The sequence below is a fragment of the Rhipicephalus sanguineus genome, chromosome 2 (assembly GCF_013339695.2).
Source record: "Rhipicephalus sanguineus isolate Rsan-2018 chromosome 2, BIME_Rsan_1.4, whole genome shotgun sequence".
Classification (NCBI taxonomy): domain Eukaryota; kingdom Metazoa; phylum Arthropoda; class Arachnida; order Ixodida; family Ixodidae; genus Rhipicephalus; species Rhipicephalus sanguineus.
In genome coordinates, this window is record NC_051177.1 from 179090125 (window position 1) to 179113492 (window position 23368).

Here is a 23368-nt window from a genome sequence, read left to right on the forward strand (position 1 = left end):
CGGATTGAATATATGCGCTTTGTATCAATGTTGGATGACGTATAGTTACTGAGTAATTATCTGTAACCGACCCCTGTAATGGCCTGCAGGTGAACAGTATATGCTAAAATAAATAACCTGAGTGGCGTGGCTGGCAAAGCGCGCTCACGAGGTCAAGAAGGAGCGCGACCATCTGCGCACGCTTGTGCAGGTGACGCACGCGTTCGCTAATTGGACAGGTGTGCGCCACCCCCTCCACCCTTCTGCATTCTTGACCGCCGCTTTTGCACGCGTTCATTCCTTTGCAAAACCAAACAAAACGAAAAAAAAACGACGGCATAATTCGTGTTGTTTTTCGCTATTCGCTGTTTTGCGAAGTTCCCTTTGTACTCCCCTAAAAGCATTAAAATTATTTGTCTGTACAAACTACGTGAACCGATAATACGAGGCGTTACGAATAAATGGGTCCAATGGACTTTTTTATTCGCAGAGTTATATGGCTCATGGCTTGAGCAGTGGCGGTGGCAACTCAGCCATGCAATATTTTTCTTGCGTCGTTTTGCACTTGTGGCAGCACTCACGAACGGAAGCTGTCATTAATAGTTTGCGTCTCCCGGTGACAACGCTTCCAACAACGAAAAAAAAAAAAAAAAAAAAAGACGCGATGTAGCTTGAAGTGGGAAAAAGGAAAAGCACACCGAGTTCCCATCGTTCGCTGTGCTGCCCCAAAAGCGACGCTAACGAATGTCGACCGACAGCGCAGAACAAAAAAAAAAATTGTCTATTTCGTATCGTTTGAGGCATTACGAACACGCGAGAGAAGATGTGTGAAGATATATATACAGTCGCGCCGCAGTCGTCGCGCGTTTGAGAAATCCCTGACAACTTGCGCAATACCGTCGTACGGAGGTGCGCGAGTTGTCACTTGCTGGAGTTAAACTCTTATACAAGCGTCATTCTTTTGATGTTTTTGTCATTTGTCGGCACTAAGCTTTAGAATATCTGTCGCCTACTATACTTATGTATATGTGGTGTTTCGACGCGCTCTTGCAAACCAGAATCTCGACTATATTCGCAATAAGAGCGAGCGAGTTGAGTGTTGCTCCTGTGGCGCCACGTACAGCTATACTTCCAAAGCGCAGCTGTGTGCATGAGAACGAAGCTGCGGTGGTATTGCGTAACCAATGACAGGACACCCAAGTTCGCACGCCTATATAAGCGATACGCCCCTCGAAGATCGCTTTACACAATATATCCGTAATTATGCGCACTGCGAAGTCCGTGCGAAGCCGCGCAAACTCGGATTACAATATATGTAAAGACAGCCAGCGTCGGCCTCACACTTACAGCTTTTCCAGTGAAACTGAGTTCGCGCGCTCGTCCCACCGCCAAAACGGGGCCCCAGTTAACAAAACCCTTTTAGGCCAGAATTGTTTGAAAATTTCAGCCAATCCTAACGGTCGACGTAACGTTAATCGAAAAGTGCCAACGGTAAAAAGAACGAAAGAAAATCCTTATAAATTCGGATCTGTATGTGCGTACGTATGCACAAAGCGCGCGTATTAGGCAAAAAAAGCAGCAGTCGCGAGCGCGTGCTCTAACGTGTCCTTGCGCAGTGAACCACGCCGGGCGTGCGCAAGCGCGCCAGCCGCCGCATTTTGCCGTCGACGCGGACGCGGCCGATGTGCGGAGCAGACCCTCGTGAAGGCATACCGCTCGTGCGCAAATGCAGCCGGCACCACACTCTCTGGCAAAATACACGGCTGCATGCATGCGCTTACGGCCGCGGCGATTCCAATTGCGAGATCTGGGGCTGTCCGATGTCCACCCCCGTATTTATCTCTTTAGGTGATTTCTTTTTCACCTGTCCACCGCAGCGTCCTTCGACTCGCTCGCACAACGAGAGTCCACGTAGCAAGCATATACGCGCTCTTTTTTCTCACCGTCTCGTTCTCTCATTAGCCGCGCACGCCGCTTCAGCGCGTCTGCTGCGCGCCCCGCCAGCGCACAGAGGCGCACCACTGCAGCGCTATGCGGCGCAAGCGGGTCCGACGCTGAAGGCACATCCGGACAAAAGCGAAACTGCGCATTAACGAGGCCGAGCAAGGACAGCTGGCGACCATTAACAATTATACTATACGGCTCGCCCCAATGAGCGGCCAGTGCGAGACGCCTGTTAGCGGCGAGGAGCTTTGTGCTTCTCTTGTTTTTGCGCCGGGACTCGTTTAGTTGGAAGTGGGGATATAATAACGACAAAGACTATATCATATAGTCGGATCGTTTGTTCTGGTGGCTGGCCGATGGATGTGCCCTCGGAAGTTGCTTGCGCGAGCGTACTTGCATATATTGCTTCTTTTGAATGGTCACTTCTGCGCGCCGGCAAGGCTCTAATTGGTTCGCGTGGGGTGCGACGATATTGAGGCGACGGTTGCGATAGCAACGAATGCGCCTCGTACTTGGTACACGTATAGGCATATATAGCTCGGCCAACTCACTCACGAGTCGACTCACTCAGACTCAGATCGGGCCGTGAGTCTGGCTTTGAGTGAGTCCGGGTGAGGAAAATTTTTCTGAGTCTGAGTCCGACTGAGCTGTAAGCGGAAAATATATTTCTTTAGTGAGTATGAGCAACCTCCACTTTTTTTGCCGACCTATGGTCCTACCTACGCAACTTCAGAATTGCTGTCATCCCTATGTCGGCTCACGTTAACTCACACATACTCAGTGCACTAGTGTCAGCTCAATATTGACCTATCAGAGGCTTGCGTTAAAAAGGGTAGGGGGGTGTCCTGACCCCCCCCCCCCCCCCGAAAAGTATTGCACGGGAAGTTCTTGCTAAAAAATATATCGTGTGAGTCGTACACTGTTTTACGGAACGGCGTTCCAAGTAACGACGTTCCAGGGAGTTGTTCTTTTTTGGAGGAACGCCACCGTTCCATTAACGGTCGGTGGAAATGTAGCGGTAACTCGTTACGTTTACGTAGGAACGGTAGAGGGAACGGCGTTCCTTCAATAAACGTTCCACATACACAGCTATCTGACCTATATAGTGGGAATCGGTTCATGCTTACAAAGCGCGAAAAACCTGGGGACGAAGCACAGGTACGCAGAGATAAGCAGGTCGCTTGTCCTGTGTGTGTCTCTGCTTCGTCCCCGTGTTTTTCGTGCTTCGTAAACATGAACCGTTCCACGGAGTCAGTCGGCGACTGTACATATATGGGCGGGCTGCGGCTCATTGTGTTTTCCGAGCTCTTTCTTCGTAGTGAATGTGGTTCTGTAAGTTGAAACTTGTGATGGCATTCCCTGAAACATTGCATTGAAAAGATGGTTTCGGAGCAGCGAGTCGCCGCGGCGGCCTCTTCGACATTGCCAAATTAAGTGTTCACATGGTGGTTTCCTCTTTCGGACACCAACATCGAGATGCAACTCTTGCCGAATTCAAATAAGGGACTTAGTTGCGAATGCGTATTCTGGACATTTTTCTCCTGCAAAACTGTGATATCGAATCAGCATTTAATAAAGGACTATGTATTGTTTCTTTCAATGTTGTTTCTTGAGCAAGAAATTTAATTATGGTGTGTGTTATGTTGCGTTATTGTTGGGCCACGATGAATACGGGACCAGCCCAGTCGAGAGCAGAAGTGGAACTGTTTATTCTCCAGATCAAGGTTACGGAAGCGTAACGTAGGTGGCGCTAGTTGCTGTCCTTTAGTTCAAGGCGGCGCATAGATGGCAGCACTAGAGAAGGAGCTGGAATATTGCGCGCATATGTAACAGTGTGCATCTGAGTAACTATCCATTTCAACATCTGAAGCGCGGTGTGCTGACTGCGCATCTGAAGACCGAGGTGGAAAGTGCCATATCTATTGCACTTGTAATAGATGAGCGCCAGTGTTGCAGTTAGACGTGTCTGGAGTGCGTCGTCCGGTGCATGCTCCCTGAAAAAAATCGTCTACGTGCGTTTCTTTGGATTCTTCTTAGCTGTAGATAACGTTCAAATTCATATAGTATGCGTATTTCGATGTGAGTTTTACGTTGCTCACTTTACTTCGCCCTCGTCCGACACTACAGTGTAATTTCAAAAAATCAAATGTAACGACATGTTCCAATGTTGGAAGTGTAACATGGAATGCGTCCCTTTCGCATTCAAGGAACTTGTAACGGGAACTTGTTCCAAGATTAGGGAGAAACGAGGAACGAGCTTTCGTTCCTGTTTTATTGGAACGTGAACAACACTGGACTCGTGTCTTGCAACAAAAATATCCTTACAAGATTACAACCCCTGATAACTCGTATTTGAATGCACGAGATCAAAGGCGCCACGTAGGGCACCGATTGTGTTTGTGTTGAAGGGCACTGACATTATAGTCGACAAAGCTAATTATGCGCTAACAGACTCACGAGTCAACTCGCTCAAACTCAGATCGAGTCGTGAGTCTGAGTGAGTCCGCTTGACAAACTTTTTAGTGAGTCTGGTTGAGTAAAATTTTGCTGAGTCTGCTGCATGCGTCCGAGTGAGCCCTAAGTGCAAAATATATTTCTTGAGTGCGTCTGAGTGAGCTCCATTTATTATTATTATTATTTTGCCGACCTATGCGTATAGGTATACGCAATCTAAGTTACAGTGTATCCAGAAAACTGCAGTAGCAAGCCCTATGCGCTCCGTAAATCATTGTTAATTACGGCTTACTTGGCACCTTTTGTACATATACACGGTTCAGTTGGCTCTGCCAAATCCTGAATGTGCGCAATTTACAAGGATTTTTTTTTTTTCCCGAGAGGCTCTCGATATAAATGTCTGGCAGCAACCTCTCCTGCCCATGTCGTCAGGGCGTGATCTCGCGTCGACGCGTTGTGCGGGTAAAATGAGCTGTCGACGGGCCGTCGTTTTACGTTTTACGTTACGACAGATGTTCCACTGCGTGTGCATAAATACACACAAGATTCGCATAGAAAACGCCACCTCTCTCTGCACTGTTAGTCACCTTGTCACCTTTGATTCGCTTATACTCATAAAACACGAGCGCACACAAGTGAGTTAAAGCGCCTAGGAGTTGAACTATGCACATACTCACATACCTCTATTTAGCATTATATATGCAATCCAATTTACGACATGTACATATCGTGCATCGTGCAACGGAGATGCGTGGATGAAATAAAAATCGCTAAGTGTTCGTTGGGCTCCTCTACTTTCTTGCAGCAATCTTATATATATTTTCTTAGATATATCAATTGTGCTCAACCATCCAGTGACTTGAGTTCATTTAAGCGAGCGGCAACATGCAGCGGCAACCGCAGGCAACACAGGAAGCGGCAAAGGGGAAAGACAGATCACGGGAAAAAAAAAAAAATGAACTCACGTAGTAGTGAATGGGCAAGCTGGGAAACAGGAAAAAGCACATTTGCGAGCATGATCAGTGGCTTGTTACACACTTGGACAGCCGCGGGAACCTGCTCACTTGACGCCCGAAAAGTGTGTTCACTCTCGTCACGGGTCATTCGGAACAATCGGACGGGTATATACATGCATATAGATGCGCTTGACTCAGGCGACAGAGGCGGTGTTGCAACGCACGCTGATCACCTTTGGACAAGGAACGAAGCGACCGCGAAGGGGGCTGGGGGGACACCCTCCTGGAGCGTTTTGTCACTGCCAGGCGCCGAATTAAAGCGGTGACTAAGAAAAAAAAATAAGCAAGACAGGAACGACGACGCTTCACAACCACCACTACCTGATTCCTCACTGTCTGTCGATGTACCCGCATACATGAATAATGTGTCGGTGCAAACAAACCCGTGAAGAAGCGGTGGATGTTCTGCCAGCCGCTTCCACCCCCTTCCCCCCTTTCCTCTTACGTACCACCCTCTACCTCTGTTACTCTTCTAAAACAAGCCGTATATACGACTTGTCGGTGCAGTTGCGTGCAGTACATATCGGGCTGTCAGCTGCGAGGCGAGGACGCCTCGCAGCTGGATAGTGTGACGGTTTGTTTCAAACAGTGTACAATTCCACAGTACCTTTATTCTCGAAAGCGGAGCAGTTGCCTGGGTGTAGCACTATTGCGTGTCAGGTAAGATGTGCCTTGAAGTGACGCGAGCTTTTCAGGATGTATTGTCATGACCCGCGGGTTATTCGAGCGAAGAAAGTCTAGCGAGCACCGAACAGTGTGGTGAGGCACCAAGTGGCGCACAACCTTCCGTTAACGCGCTTCCAGAAGCGCTAGTCCGCTCGCGCGTATGTTTTGCGCACTGAAGCAAATGCGGTAACCCTAGACACTTGAAAAAAAAAAAAAAAAAAACACGCATCTCCACGAAGTAAATCATGACGAGTGGGCGAAGCCCTGGGTATCGTATGGGTGAGTAACCGTACGTTTACCCGAGCGTTTCCCCATATAAATTGAGTGACATAAAGTGACATAAAGAGTCGACGACAAAGCTAGGTCCTAAGGTCCATAATGTCTACCTTGAAGTCGCCGACTAGGGTTCGTGCTTGCAGGTGTTTTATATTGTTTTGTCGCAATTATTATTCATATTAGTCTATTGTTAAACCTATTGCTAAAACCACGCATCTCCACGAAGTGAATCATGACGAGTGGTCGAGCAGGTGTGTAAGCGCGGACGCCGGCACACGGATGGACGGACATACCTCGGCCTTAAGGTGCTTCGCCCCTAAAAACGGCAAGGCGGGGTGAAAAATTTCGCAATAAGCGTTGTTGTTAGGTTCTCAAAGCGAAGGCTCCTGTAATCCAATATAATGCGGGCTATCTGTTCGACAGTGATGCTGCTGATCGAGACACAAATTATTGCTGGTATCCCCGCTGAATAGCTTTGCATGCCCGAAGACCGAGAAACATGCGCCGTCTGCGTTGAAGTAAGCTTCACGCAAACTATATGCAGACTCCCACGCCTTTTTCACTCGCTCAGTGTGCACGAAACTCTTTCGGCAGCGGTTGAGTGCCTATTCCGACGTACAAGAAACAAAGGCCTGGCGGCAACTCTTGGAGAGACAAAGTGAGCACGCGTCAGGCAATCGGGCGCTTCTTGACAATCCATTTTGATTCGCGAGATAGACGCCTCGAACTACAGCCGCGCTGCTTCCTCGAAGCGGCGGCGTGTCGTGCCACCGGGGTCAGCGGTTGTCGCTCGCCGTTGCACCCCCCCTCCTTGCAGGCTCTGCAGGCCATGTCAGTGGACGGAGGGTTCCAAAAAGAAAAGACATGACAAATGGTGTGAGCGAGCCAGAAGAAGACCGAGTCTTTCTCGCCCGCGCGCCAACGAGAGCCTGTCGAACGTCGGTCTTTCGGCTTGGTGGGGCTCGCGTCCTCTTTGTCTTTGACGACTACCTCCTGCGGGGCGCATATCGCTTCTTGGGCACCGACATGCGTTGTGTGACCGGTCCGCGTGAAAGAGCGCTGGCGGGAGACCTCTAGTCATCATCGGCGTTCCTCCCGCGGCTGACCCGGCGAGATGATCGCCGTTTCCGGCCGCCCCTAAACTGGGCCTGTCGACGGTGCCGCCTCCTCGTGTTTCACCCGCTCTTTGCACGCTCCCTTCCGAGAGGTGCCGATCGAGGCTTCGTTCCAAGGGCCCAGGCGGGAACGACGCATGCACCCTGTGGGCACGTGACTACGCACGCACAAGTGGCGCGACAGCTTTTCATCGTACGCGCGTCACGCAATTACCCGGAGCCGCGTGGCCCTCGGAAAAATCGCATGGGCTACAATGTAAACTTGTTAGTCTGACGATGAAATGAAGCTGGAAATGGAGCCAAGGAGATAACGGGGCTGTTTAACTGTGTCGTTTAATTCAAACGTAGAAATTGCGATGAGGATCGAAAGACAACTTGTCGGCGCTGTAAGCCGAACCAACAAAGTGTGCACCATGCGTGAGATGCTCTCTACCAATCGGCCGAAGAGTATAAGAGGCGAGTGGGACGTGTCTCTCTTCCTGGCAGGCCGCTTAACAAAGAGCATCGTGAAAGCCTTTCTGCTCGTTTGTCAACGAAAGGCTCGTGTTGCCCGCTGGACACAGATGCTCCTGACTCGAAAGGCGCCGAGTCATCCCCCGTTTTCGGCATTACTGGTACAGTTCTCTTGGTACGTCTTTCTTCGGACCTACAGAAAAGAATAGCCAAATAAATGAATGCACCACCCCGTGTGCGGCTGTAGTCTCCTGTCGTTCATTAAAGGGGTACTGAGACAAAATTTCGGGGCCGAGATAGCCTGCGGGATCGATTCCCGTGAACATGCGTATATGATCTGCAAAATCTGCAAAATATCAACAGCGAATATAGCTTGGAAGGTATTTTATATAAATTTCGAAGTTCGCGTGCGCTATCCAGCGCTATACGCCGCACCTCGCGAGATTGACACCCTTGCTAGTGACTCGACGGTGACACCCCTACTTCCCCGACGTCACGACGCTGCAGCCGATACAAGTTATGACGACGTCATAGTCGCCATTTCTCTTTTGCCGCGCTTGCGCCAGCAGACTACTTTTCGGCGGCTGCTCCGCGGCCGCGGCGCACGCGTTGAAAGTCGTAGTCGTATGAGGACTTCTGATTGCCTTGTGCTGTCTGGGCTGCGGACCGCGCGGAAGTGCGTCACAGTTCTGTGCGCTGATGTGGTCGAGCGATGCACACGCTAGGTGGTGATAGTTGCACCCGGCGGCTTGTCGTTTTTGGAGCTCCCTCAAACCGAAAGTGAGACTGGTCGGCAATGAGGAGCTTGTAATTAATTATCTGTCGCGCGCTGCAGCAAACGATGTGTCGTGTTATGACTAAGAGACCCCAGCAACACATTACAGCAAAGAAACACGAGGTCAAAATTTTTGTGTCAGTACCCCTTTAAGATGCGAGACCAGAAAAATACTTGACATGTGGATATAACTCTTGAGCACAACAAAACCACTTCGAGATTCAGAGCTCGAATTATTACCGTCACGATCTTATCGACACTGAAGAGCTACTCGGAGCGCTGTAATATACGCCTGACTACATTTTGTTTGTGAGCTTTTAAAATGTACGAGCAAAACGTGTGCCTGTCACATATCCTAAAGGTATAACATAGCCTGTACGTGTAGATGTACTCGAGAGCTCGCCCATATCTACGACGATGTGGGATAGAGGAGTGGTGTTGGCACGTACCAGAGCGCATAATCTTCCTTCCGGGTCGCACCATTGGCTGCAAGGTGAGCGCAGCACAGCTCGTGGTGGGAAGGCTACGTGCGGCGTGTGGGCGAATGTGCAAATCTTGTCGTATCGACGAGCGGGGCGATCAGACACTGCTTTTTCAACGCTGTCGGTCGCTGAGGTGCCATAGAAACTGCGGGCGTCTCTCGCGGCACGCCCAGTAGTGGCGCTTCCGTGGTGTGCAGGCCGCCTTCACGTGGCAAGAGATGCCCGTCCGGCAAGCAACGCCCACAAGGCAGTCGCCACGGTCGCAAGAGGTCATTGATACAAGCCTCCTCCTCTGCAGCGAGCAAAACAAGGACAACGCGAAAAGTTCCTCTCCTATCGGGCGGCCAGCAAGAACTCGAATGAGCGCCCTAATCTGTGCGTCTTCTGTAATGTCCGCGTATCGCTAAGTGTTCCGAGCCGGCCGGACGGGGTTTTCATTCAGCTGGAGAGAGCGCCCAAGCCGGCTCAGATACCGAGCCTGCGGCTTGTCTGCGACACCGCCGGCAGCAGGCGACTGTGGCGTAGACGAAGCAAGAGTAAAACGGCTCGAAAACGCCGCCGTTTAGGCCGCTGCGAACAGGAAGTCGTAAATTGAATCGCCAACGAACATTCACGCTCACTCGCCGCCGCTCGCTTTCGAAGCGCCATCGACGACTCAAACATGGCGCGTGTCTACGAGCCGCTCGACCATTCTGAACACGCAATGGAGCCGGCGCTCATTTTTTATTTGTCCTTCGTGGAGCGTTCCTTTCGCGTGCTTGTACGCACGTATCTGCCGATGTGTATCGATGACCGCTGTACATATACGACTGCATTCCGGTCGGCATCGCCTGCGAGCCGTGGAGACTCGGTGAGTGAGGAGTGTACGGCGAGTGTATACGCGCGCTCTTCATTGCCTCGACGATGCGCCCGCCGCCGTCTGCGGAGGTTCCGTGCAGCGGGCGGGCGCTCGCATCGGCATGGGTTGCTGCACGATACCGGCGTTTGAATGGCTCCGCTATTGGAGCGTTCGTTGTATACCCGACAACTGCGACTTGGAGAGAAACCCCAAGTCTCGACAGGTCTGTGAGAGTGGGAAATTGTATCTGGCTGCGTTCGGGTCCTTCGCTGGGCTGCACCGTACCTGTATGACACGACGGCCGAGACGCGTTCGGCCCTGATGTAGAGGAGAGCGCGGCAGTCGTCATCTCACGACGATGTTCGCTTGGCCCCGATGACGCGAACGCCGGTGCTCGCGCGGAAACCCTCGTGGCCGCCGGCGCTGCGTGCTTGGATAACGAATCGCGGCTGTCCATTCAAGCCTCTCTGTCGAGTCGGCGCTGCTATTTAAGTTGATGAGGCTTGTTCGATGAAGCGACTGTTCGGCTTTTTTATCTCTCCGATGCTTTGACCGCGTTTCGAGAGAACTTACGACGGTATGCAAAGTCGACAAATAGCGCAACATCGATGCTTAGATATACATATACGAAAGCGTCAATGGAAATGGTGGGTGGAGAAATGTTGTATTGAGGATAACAGCCAACGTTTTCAGCAGACTTCAAGAGGCAAGGCGTCACTGGGTTGTCTCAGTGCCATGCGCATCCATGCATACCCTAGCGGAGGAAAAGCATAACCGTAAATCAAAAGGAGGCAGTCCATCATTGCAGTTCGGCACAGGCGAAGTTACTTTTTACAGCAACTTTAATCTTTTTCATTGCGCATATTCCGCTCCGCAGTGCTGAACTTTGCGTATGTACTGAACGAGCGAAACTGCTTTACTGAATGGAGCTTTTAGTGCGATAAACGAGGACTAAGAGGAGGCATGAGGCAGGCGAACGCTGACCAAGAAGGGTTTTTATTTCGAACGAAGGGACTATACACATAAAGGCAAGAAAGCTGTTACACGTCATGTGCGCGCAGACTGCACAAAATTTCTATAGCTTCGCGCAAGAAAGACAGATCCTACCTTGGTAGCTTTAGCACAGGTGTCACCTGACCTGTCAACCAATTATGTTTAATGACTTCGCGGGCCAACTGTTTAGCACTTCTGCTGACATTCAGGCAGGCAGTAAAAATCGGATAACGCTTAGGCATTTTTGCTAATCTTTCCCGCGATTATAATTTCTTCAGTGTGTATCCAGAGACCCCCATCTCATTTTTGTCACACTGTGACTATGCTCTCCAAGATGATCGTAGAGGAACCTTCCGCTTGGACCAAAGTAGTTATTTATAGCCCCGCAAGTCCTGGGCACATTGTAAGCAATTGCTTACGCACATTCAGTGAACTTGGAGTGATGTCTCTTTTTGCACGCTGGCTTCTCGGGTGCACAGGGCCGTGTCAATCGGCAGCAAACATACATGGGCAATTTTTAATGATAACCTCGACGATGTTAAGAGAGAAGAGTAATTCATAATGTTTCTTGAATCAGGAAATAGCGCGGCAAAAAACGAAGACGAAGTGGAAGAACGAACGACACGATGCGCTTCGTGTGGTTCGTTCTTCTGCTTCGTCTTCGTTTTTACCGCGCTGTTTCCCGATTCAAGACGTTCAGTCAACTAGCCAACAAGTTCACCTTATCAGACAAAATGATTTGTTCAGGTGTGTAGTCCCGAAATACGCCAATAGCGCTCACAGGCCGAGGAGGTACCGCAGCTCCCAGCTTAAGCCGCGCCGCAAATGTAGTGCTGCCTTCAGAATTTGTCGCTCTGTGTCGTAATGTTAACAGTCACACAGGGCGTGTTTTAATTCTTCCCGAGTGTGTACATCGAAATGTCCTACTGTTTAACCTTGTACTTGGAGTATTTTTATAGGCAACGTGGAGTCTGATTAGGTTAATGCATGTTTCATCTTGTCTACTTAATCCTCGTGGCATATAAAAACTACACGAGGGGTCTATTCTGTGCACCGTTCAGTACTGGTTACTTGCGTAACACCATAATAATCGCTGCAGATTACAGGCAAGCGCAGATACCAGAGTGGCTGCATCTTTTCGTGAAAAAGGAATGTCAACTTTCTCAGATGTAGCGTCATCTGCGACTCTGGCCCCGGAGTCACAATGAACATTATCTTGTACACCACAGTGAACTGGTAGCCAGTGCTGTACAACATCGCGGTGAAGTTCGTGAGCATTAGTGCCTAGGCGCCTGATGTCCAGGACTAGTTGTTCTTGCACGCGCGGCGACTTCAGGGATTGCAGTGCCACTTGCGAGCTGGACAATATGGTTTAAGAATCAGGTGTCTGGTCCTTAATATATGTATATGTAAGCGCCCTCCGCAGTGCAGCCATGCTCAGTATAGCCGCAGTGGAAGTATACGGCGACTCACAGCAGGAGAGCTGGTAACATTTCAAAAATTTTATATGCCCTAAAAAGGATCGCTGAAAGGCATGACACGAAAGCGATATTCTCGGCTCCTTTCAAGATGAAACAGCTTTGCAAGCAAGTAATGCCGATACAAAAAAATCGCCAGGAAACAGTTGCGGAATAAGGTATTCCAACAGGTATCCGGATTGCGTAGTCAACGTTGTTTACAGGATAGCTCTCACGTGCGCAAAATTGCATGTAATGCATACTGAAATGCTATACATGAATGCTAAATGCCCTGGCGGTTGAAATGCTACATTCACCAGGGCATTTAGCCGCGCATTGCGCACGATGTGGTTACAAACCTATCTTTAGCAATATCAAGGTGTTGGATCGCTGCAAGTAAATTCAGAGCCCATCCACCATGTGAAGGTGGAGGACGAGCGAAGTTCTCTCTCTCTCTTGAGGTAGCCATTTCCCTAGCAACGTCATCAGTTGCCCCTTGAGTGACCACTGCTATGGGTCAAGCGACGTACGCACATGAACGGAAGGCGTGGCGACACCAGTCTTTCCTCGACGGCATTTATTTGCGGGGGTGGCTGTGGTACGGTGGGGCACACCTAGGCGTTGGTGGTGCCGAACCGGGGCACAACTCCCTCAAGCAACTAAGTCACGACACGTCCCACACACCGGCAGTTGCTCGAGGCAGTCCGATGACACACGGCCCGATCTTCGCTGCCGCACAATCCCGCTGCAGTTGGTCACGCACGCCAGAGGGGTACCCAAATGGATTCCCGACCAAGCCCCGTTGAAATCTAGCCGAGGCTCCCGGTCAGAGCTCGTCTGGATTGTAACCAACTCGCCAACGCGCATTTTCAGCTTCGCAATACTAAGGATCGTGGGGGGCAATGCGTTTGAGCTTAGTGTTGCACTCCCGATCTTCATCATTTATTTTAACCAGGTGGCGTCGTTTGGCGTAGTCACAAGCGCGCGGCGTGGTCTCGCCATCTCTCGGAGGCAGCGCGAAACCAGGGCGCGGAGGATGCGGTGTGAATTCCGCGCCGCCTTCGGAGAGACTGCGTGACCACGCCGCTCAGATGATATGCTTATGTCAACATCTCGGACACATTTTTTTTTTTTGCCAGATCCTAGCCATAGACACAACTTCGTTATAAAAGGACGAGAAATCTTAAAGGCTTACTTCGTCCTAAAAAATTACCCGACAAACCACGTCAGCTCTCATGCTGTCGCACTGGAAAACCCAGCTTTTAATTTCATGGACGAGCATTAAGTCAACCCTGATGTGTCGCTTTGAATCTTACATTTGCGTAGTTCACGTTAATTTCATCTTGTGCTCTTTTTATCTGCCTTTCACCCTTTTGTTTGTGTATATATATGACATGCGTTGCGAAAAATAAACAGTTGTTTTTTTCGCACATGTGTGTCATAGTCTTTCCGTTTTGTCCTGGTGTAACAGTATACCGCAATAAAAGAACGGTGTTGTACCAACTAGCCCCCGTCGTGACTGGTACAGTGCCCACAGGAACGAGCGTGCGCTTTCGTGTATATATAGTGTGCACGACTGCTGGGCTACTTTCAGAAACGCCGTGTTTGGTACACAGAAAGGGCACACGAGCCGGTACACCACATTACGCATCGAACTATGCCTACATCTAATCAGCTTCAACGACCTCCGACGAAACGCAGATATGGAGGCATCATCGCCCTGACGTAGCATGCAAAATTGCTCTCTCTGAGGAGGCTTTCACGGTCGCGTGAGGTGGCCACGTAGTTTAGAACGAAAGCTTGCTGCTGTTCCCCGAACGTAGTGAAGGGTTCGACGAAATATCGTCTGCCGAGCAGCGAACATTGTAGGAAAACTGAGCACTCTCTAAAGTCAGGAGCAAAAGAAAAAAAAAAACTGTTCGGAATCCGTGCAGCATTCGGGCACGGCATCCGTCGCAGAGCTCACCAAGATTTTAGTTCACTCAAATTATTGTTTCCATTCGCGACGTGGAAGAAAAGAAACTTAACCGAGTCGAGAGCACATTGTATCAATGCTATACAAGTCCTGTTACCCATACGGGACGACACCGAGGCGCAGCTGCGGGCTTCCACGTCGCTCAGCCACGTCTTTGGGCTGGTCGGCCCTCGAGCAGCGGCGGAACGACCAAGCGCCAGTGGAGCGAGGACGTGGGCGTGCAGGCGGGGTGCCTTATCGGCCTCACGACGCAGCGTGTCGTTGTGCGCGGCCCACGCGTGTGTCTCTCGCTCAGCCTCGAGGCGAAGCCGCCGCGTGCCTTCCGATCCACGTTTCGGTGGCCTCGTGCTGCGTGAACGGCGTCCAGATGCAGCTGACTTCATGAGGCGGCCTCGCTTCTCGATTGTTGCTTGAAGAAAACTGGCTTCCGTGCATCGCGCTGTTGCTGCATCTCGGTGACGTAATCTTCTTTATTTTCCGGGCCTTCCAGCTGTAGTTCAAGAGTCTTTTGCCGTGCGACCGCCCAGCTTTTTTCTTCCCGTGCACACGAAAAAAAATCACAGCAACATTCAACAGATTGAAACTTGAACCGGGGTAATGTAACGATTGCATTCCAATCACCATGAACTTCTTGTCGTACTTTGTCCGTGGTGCTGCGCCTATGCTATCTATGGAATCAGCCGGCCGTGAAAATGGTGAATGACGAGAGTAGTATACAGTCGAGGGCAAAAAAGGGCAGCGTTACACTATGCTGGCCTCGGTTCGCTGTTTCTCAGTCAACGGGCCATCATGTAACACACACGTACGCTTGGAACAAGCGGCGTCTCTTGCATCACGCAAACTCTGATCGTGGTGTACGGTCCTTGCATGATGGTATAGGGCGCAACCTTGTGCGTTTCGAAAGAGGTTTCCGAGAAGCCTAACGCATCTTTTTTATTTATTTATTGCTTAGAATAGGCCTCAGAGGGGGCCGAGGTTTAATGCGATATGAATGCATGATAGAGCCCAGGTCTTCTTGTTACACAGATTTGAGTAGCAATTAAGTGAGGTGGCAATGTCCATTGGAAATTAAGGTCGTTGACGTTTTTAATAGGTTCAGAGGAATCGCTCAAGTCTGGTTATCTCTTGTTAATAGGCTGTTGGCACAGAGTTGGACTTGTTTGGTTTGACGCCTTTCCGATTTCGTCCGCGGTTGTCCGCGAATGCATGGCGTGCACCCCGAAAATATTCTGAATGGAAGGAGGTCGATCTCATGTGCGACGCCTAGAAACTCGAGCGTGCGCACGGTGTAATACAGGTCGATTCGTCCCGATGGTTTCCCATATCCAAATAAGGGAGAAATTCAGGGGAAGATGGATGCTTGAAGAGATGAAAAAAAAAAATCACAGTTCCGCCGCAAGGCCGGAGCAATGATTGCGATATAGCGTAATAGACAGATGCATCTATATAGATAGATGGAAAAAAGTAAATATAAGAAAAATGTTCGGAGCGAGTGGGAATCGAACCTACGCCTTCTACGTGGCAAGCAGGTGTTCTACTACAGGGCCACGCCACTGCGTGAAACTGGCGCTGAAAAATACCCTATACACGAAATGCACATATAGAACAAGGGGCCCTCCTTAACGCGTATAATGTTGCGTGGCAGAAGCGTATAATCGCACGAGGCACGAAAGCGTGTGAATTGCGCAACGAGTGGGTCGTTTAATGGCCCACCCGTTACACACCGCTCAGGCATAATTTATCATCGTCAGCAGCAGCAACAGCATCAACAAAGTGTTCAGGTGCGCGTGCTGCCTTACGGGCGCGTATAGTGGGTACTTCGCCAATTCGCAAAAAGGAAGAATTTTGGCGTAGTGGGCACTTCCCAACCGTACTTGCAGTAGGCATTATAGAATAGTTTGAAAGGGCCTATGCTACGTGCACAGACGTTCCTTTCGTTGCGGCGCGGTTGAGATGTCTACTAAGGAGCGAAGCCACGCAAGCGATCGAGAAGGCGATGCGAACAGGGCCCGATTACGCTATCGCGTTCCGCTCTTGAATGCGAAGCTCGAGCGTCCACCAAGTTTATGTTTTAGTTGGGGAGAGGGTAGCAAGCATACACATGCACGCGCATAAGGCAGGCAGTTGCACCCTCGAAGAAGACAAGGCCGCTTGTCGGAACGCTGGCTCCAGCAACGCCCCGTGTTCAAGAATTTTTCATCGGTTTTTCATATCTCATCCGAAGTACCTTCTCGTAATGAAGGCGTTATGTATGGCTAAACCGTATTCTTTTTTATATTTCCAAACTAATTCTACGTCTTTGATCATTTCCACAAGGTTCCCATATAGAGCTCGCCGGGATACGCAACTGCGGGGGGCACTAAGGTGACTGGCGCTGTTGGGCCTGTCGGCGATTTGTAACCGCGGAAGGGGGGGGGGGGGCAGGTTATAAGTGATGTCACCCAATTATGCATGGTGTTTTACGAAATATCGCATTTTATTTTTAAGCGCCCACCGAATCTGCCTGTGTATCGCGGTCGGCACACTCTCGTTTAATTTTTTTTTTCGTTCTCCATCACGGCGGCTATCGATTCGCTCATGTAATTTGATGGAACCCGCAGCTTCACGCTCGAGGCGCGCGTGTGGTCCGTCTCGCTGTCGCTGTTCCGCGAAGGGAACGCTATACCCGAACGGGCGCAAAACTTAATTTCCCGAGAAACTCTCCTTCTCCGGGCCACGACGCAGTGTGTGTGTGTGTGTTTTCTTCACGCGTGCTTCTGAGATTGATCGCGCTGATTACGGCGCGGTGTCGCTCGCAGGCGCGATAAATGCGGCTGACTTCTCGCGTTGCGCGAACGGAAACACGACGCTCGTGACGTCCCCTCGAGCGTCGTGCGGTGAGAGAGGCGCTCCGTGCATCGATCATGGGAATTGCGATGAGCGACAGCAGGACACGGAGGGGCGAAGTGTCTGCCCGAGACGCTTTTTAATTCTTTTAATAACCACCACGATGCGGCCCAGGAAGTTGAAGGCGATGCGCGTCTACAATGTATAGAGGACATCGCGAAAGTAACGGTCCGCCTGCTCTGAACGATGCCGGCGGGCTCTCTCTTTTTTTTTTTCCGGGGGTCGAGCTCGTGACTGGTGATCCGAGACGACGCGCCGAAAAGAGTCGACTCGAAGTACCGCGTTGGACGCGGCCCGTGAGCTCGTTCATAACGGAGGCGATTTATCTCTTGACGCGTGTACGCCGTCTATATCGCAGTGCTCTGCTCTTTGTGCCGGAATGTGTACTGCGTTATCTAAGTGCGCGAAATATATACACGCGCTTCGTGGAACGGTGCAACCCCCCCCCCCACGCACACACACGTCGGCCATATATCGTCGCGCTGACGGATGGCCGGCCGCATCTTCGCTGTTAAACCCGTGCGCCCATCGTGGGTGTTATTTCCTCTCTCTGTATTGTGAAGCGGAACTTTAGAGCCACAACGATGATTCTCTTGTAATGGCAGCAGCCGGCAATATAGCCGTGCGTATACGACATCGAGACGTATGTGTAGGCATATTTGCGGCCGTAGTAATGCCTGAATGAATAATGGGCGCGTGAGCGAGCGGCGTTCAGCGAGCCGTATTACATACCCTGCCGTTTGGGGATTTCGTGCTTCTTGAAAGCCGGCTATATGAAAAACGAGACTATATGCGCTTACGCGTAAAATGTGGGTTGCTTTATCGAGCGGCCCTTTTTTGCCACATTCCGCATCCTTCGGCGTACGAACGACGATACGAATATTCTTTTTGTTTATGCATGTTCGCCTGTATACATGTCAAAACGAAATCGCACCACCAACAAACTTTCTTAACTCCGAGAAAACTACGCAGCCTTTGTTGGTTGGTGTACAATCAACAAAAACGCTTCCTGGGTGTGTCCAGATAAGATCGAACACGAGGTCCCGGTCACCATTCCCGATTCTGATGAAATTTACTGCAGGTCTAGGCATTACACCCAGAACAATGGTTTCGCAGTTAGTTTTGCGAAAAAAAATTTTGTTCGCCTGAAAAAAAATATACAAATTTTGGCCGCAAGAAACGCTTTTCCGCCAATTTCGCGATTTCTGAGTTTTGAGCGCACCTAGGGAAAAAACGGTGCACTTCTTCGTCACAGTATTTATTCCCCTTAAAGAACAAGTGAAATACAATCTTATGAGTCTATTATTTTTCTTGCTTGTCGAAGCACCTTTGAAGAAAAAAATCACAAACTTGGCAAATCGCACAAAATACCTGTATTTCAGGAATTTGTTGCTGCAAGCAAGTTAAAGTGAGGATAATAAAAATCGGTACATATTAACTTTCATACTTTCGCTCTCTTTTAAAATAATTTGCGTGGTCTTGTCGCGCTCCGTTTTACTTGATAATTGGGCTGAAACGTAAGTAATTTACCAAAAACGCTGAACTTTGAAAATGATTTTCTCAAAAAGGCCATTTTTAATTTTTTTTTAAATCCCTCTGATTGAAGTCAAGGACGTCATCTACCATTGTGCAGAAAAAAACGTTGCATTATTTTGGTTGCTAACAAGTTATAGTGCGTCAAATATGACCATGCCAGCCTAGCGGCCGCGTCGTTCGTTATGGGTTGAAACTCGGACATAAGTTGCTAAAAATACTTGTACGTGACATAATCACAAATCAGCAGCTCCACACCAACAAATGCGCAGCCAGGTGTCATGGTTCAGCAAGCTTTGTCTTGGGATCAGCCGCTTGACAAACCCGCAGCAGCGGCCGCTCGATGCCGCGGGCACTCACATTACATGAGTGCCGCTTCGACTGCGGATGAGCCCCGCTTGCGCGCCAAACTACGCTCCGAGGACAAACGAGGAGAAGGAATGCATCACTGTGAAAGTTAAAGACCGTTAAGTGCCAACAAATGTCATAGTATGCAACAAAAAACTCTGCCGGCAATTTCCCAGTGAGCGCCTCCAGTAGTGCGCTCATGTGTTGTTTTCTCTCATCTGAAGCCCTAAGGATAATTAGGTTCATTCTATGAGCAACATATGACACAAAAGAAAGCCATTGACATCTAAAGAAAGCGGTCATACGTGCTTCCGATGGTCGAGCAACTCTAACTGCAGTTGTTCATCTCGTGCCAGAACACTTGTGTCAGCCGGCTGTGAAAAGAAGTGTGTCCAAGTCCTTTACTTCATTAAAGAACCGCTTTTAGAATACTGTATGTTGTGCGATACTGCAGAAAGAATATTCAACGCAAGTCGAGCGTTTATCACGATATTATGCGGCTTCGGGCATAACAGCAGGGAAAAAAATACATCCGTGCTGTATTGAAGGCGCTCACAGGGAAATTGCCGTCAGAGTTTTCGTTGCATACTATATGACATTTGTTGGCACTTAACGGCCTTTAACTTTCACAGTGATGCATTCCTTCTCTCGTCTGTCCTCTGAGCGTAGTTTGGCGCGCAAGCGGGGCTCATCCGCAGTCGAAGCGGCACTCATGTAATGTGAGTGCCCGCAGCATCGAGCGGCCGCTGCTGCGGGTTTGTCAAGCTGCTGATCCCAAGACAAAGCTTGCTGAACCATGACACCGGGCTGCATATTTGTTGGTGTGGAGCTGCTGATTTGTGATTATGTCACGTACAAGTATTTTTAGCAACTTATATCCGAGTTTCAGCCCATAACGAACGACGCGGCCGCTAGGCTGGCATGGTCACATTTGACGCACTATAACTTGTTAGCAACCAAAATAATGCAACGTTTTTTTCTGCACAATGGTAGATGACGTCCTTGACTTTAATCAGAGGGATTTTAAAAAAAATTAAAAATGGCCTTTTTGAGAAAATCATTTTCAAAGTTCGGTGTTTTTGGTAAATCACTTACGTTTCAGCACAATTATCAAGGAAAACGGAGCGCGACAAAACCACGCAAATTATTTTAAAAGAGAGCGAAAGTATGAAAGTTAATATGTACCGATTTTTATTATCCTCACTTTAACTTGCTTGCAGCAATAAATTCCTGAAATACAGGTATTTTGTGCGATTTGCCAAGTTTGTGATTTTTTTCTTCATAAGTGCTTCGACAAGCAAGGAAAATAATAGACTCATAAGATTGTATTTCACTTGTTCTTTAAGGGGAATAAATATTGTGACGAAGAAGCGCACCGTTTTTTCCCTAGGTGCGCTCAAAATTCAGAAATCGCGAAATTGGCGGAAAAGCGTTTTTTGCGGCCAAAATTTGTATATTTTTTTTCAGGCGAACAAAATTTTTTTTCACAAAACTAACTGCGAAACCATTGTTCTGGGTGTAATGCCTAGACCTACAGTAAATTTCATCAGAATCGGGAATGGTGACCGGGACCTCGTGTTCGATCTTATCTGGACACACCCTCCTCTGTCGCTGGGTTACGCAGAGCGGTCTTCCTACAAACGACTGGACTGGATGCACGTCTTTAGATTTGCCCCAACGTGACGCTACTGTATGTACTCACCTCCTTTACTTACCATCGTGATTCATCACTCTATTGCTCCCATGTCCCCCTCCTCCAGTGTAGGGTAGCAGGTCAGAGCAAACTTTATCTCCGGCCGACCTCTCTGCCTTTCTGTAAGTAACTTATCTCTCTCTCTGAAAATAGATACGTCCATTTCACATTGTGATTACGGTAACATTCGACGGAAGCTAGATCGAATCGCCGGAATCGATTAATTGTCGTTGGCGTATATATTCTCAAACAGCTATATATATATATGTTGCCGAGCAGTTCACAACACGTTTGCGAAAACACGGTCGGGTTACAGCGCAATACATGTTGCGAGTATAACGTTCCCAGTTATTCGTTCATCTAAAGCTGCCTCACCTTCTATTCTCCTACAACCTATCGCGCTCCTTTGACTTTCAATCCCGGCTTATGGATGCATTTATACTCTGCTTTAGTTTGCATAATTCGTCGGCATGTCTGTCTTTTTTTTTTTTTATCGGCCTACCTTTACGCATCGTCGGTCGCTCCTTGCTCGATCGCACCCTCCAATGCACGCACCACCCGTGACGCTTGGAACGTTAAGGATAACATCATCTGCCGTAAGCCGCTCGTATTAGGGGTAATGTTTCGATAGCGGGCTTTGCCAGCCTTCGCGCAAATACTGATGCTAATCGGTTGCCCTAGATTTCGCCCTCGCGTTTCTCCGCATGTAAGGTGATAGCGGCGCGTTTAAATCTGGTCTCCCCAATTGCTGTTCGCCGAGCTAAGCAAACTGGTGCACGTCGTATAAAATAACAACAATTTTAATAATAATAATAATAATAATAATAATAATAATAATAATAATAATAATAATAATAATAATAATAATAATAATAAGAAGAAGAAGAAGAAGAAGAAGAAGAAAAGTAATAATAATATATGCCAACCGCTCGGCACCAAGACCTCAGTTATGTATATATTCGAATTCAAACGCTATAGCTACGTGTAACTAAAACTCCCCTCTATGAACTGCGCAGAATGTGCCGCAAGGTCGACCTCTAAACCATGCACTTATCAGTGTCACCATTTACACTTTCCTCGTACCTTCATTTTTCAATTTTCTGCATTAGCCTTTAAACGTCCGACCCATATTACTAGGGGAATACGTACTCCACAACTCACCGATGCCGACCTTGTAGAGGCTATCTTGACACATCGTGGCAACTTCTCCACACTGCCTACACCCATGTACGATTCTCTGAGCCCAAATACGGGCATTGTAGGGGAACATATGCTCCGTGTCACATGCCGTTTATAATGTCAGGAAGATGCAAGAAGGTGAATTTCTGCGAAGAGTGTGCGAGCGTTTCATTTCGACTTGCCTCTTCGGCGAGTTGGCGAGGAGCACGATTTGACGTGTAGGAACAGCGTGGCGTGAAGGACGACTGTTGGTAACAGCCGAGGAGCAAATTCGCCGACTGATCGAGCACGTCACGAGAAGCGGCGTTATGAGCGGGAAGGCCGCCATGTGTAGCGCGGGCGACTGGAGCACTCCCCCGCACGCTTCTTTCGGCCACGCGTGTGTAAGCAGCACCACAGGCGCTATTGTGATTACCATGGCGTGCGGCTCGGCCGTTCTGCATAGCACACTCCATCGCCGAAGAGGGGGAAAAAAATTCCGAAGAGATGAAAAGCCCGCCCGCATTTGGGTCCACCGACACCCCGTGTTCAAGAATCTCTCACCTCTTCAAGCTTCCATTTTTCCCCGAAATGCTGCCTTTTTTGGATTTCCGTCGCCGTAGTCGCTTCTCAGCGCAGATACGGCGAAGGAACCGTTTCCGCTGCCGTGTACAAGCAGCAGGGCCTGCGAGCCACACTGCCTCAGCTGTGCTTCCAATCTGCGCGCTGTTGTGCACGCATGCGACGCATAAGGGGTTTTCGTGAGAACAGTCGCGCGAGGGGCTTTGCGTGGTCCCACGCCGATTTGGTTTCGCGGCCGCGATAGACAAAGGACAGTTGTCGGCCTTTCCTATACTTAACGTAGGCTTTGTATATACGGCTGATGCTGATCTATTAGCTCTTAATTTCTCCTTTGAAACCAGGCGGTGACAATTATAATGATTGTTGGGGTTGTACGTTCCAAAACCACGATACGATTATGAGAAGCGCCGTAGTGGAGGGCTCCGGAAATTGCGACCACCTGCACCCTTCTTTAAACAGGCGGTGACAAATGTTTGCCCAGCCAACGTGAGATAGTCAAATCACGCACAGTGAAGTTGTCACGATGGAATCGTTGCTATAAGACGAAATTCCAGCCTATTTTCAAACTGGACAAAGAAAGCACTAGCAAAGGCGACCAGCCAGTGGTGAAAAATCTATTATAAAAGAAGGCCTGTATTAACACACACACACACACACACACACACACACACACACACACACACACACACACACACACACACACACACACACACACACACACACACACACACACACACACACACAC

At 49.2% G+C, this 23368-nt stretch overlaps 1 protein-coding gene across 1 annotated transcript in view; it reads left to right on the plus strand.

The window, feature by feature from the left end:
* Window positions 1–23368, plus strand: part of LOC125757404 (ventral anterior homeobox 2b-like) — a 31068-nt gene that overhangs the window by 2117 nt on the left and 5583 nt on the right. The window contains exon 2 of the mRNA XM_049412987.1: window positions 5901–5967. Within this exon, the coding sequence (XP_049268944.1) occupies window positions 5901–5967 (67 nt within the window). The remainder of the gene's footprint in view (window positions 1–5900; window positions 5968–23368) is intronic.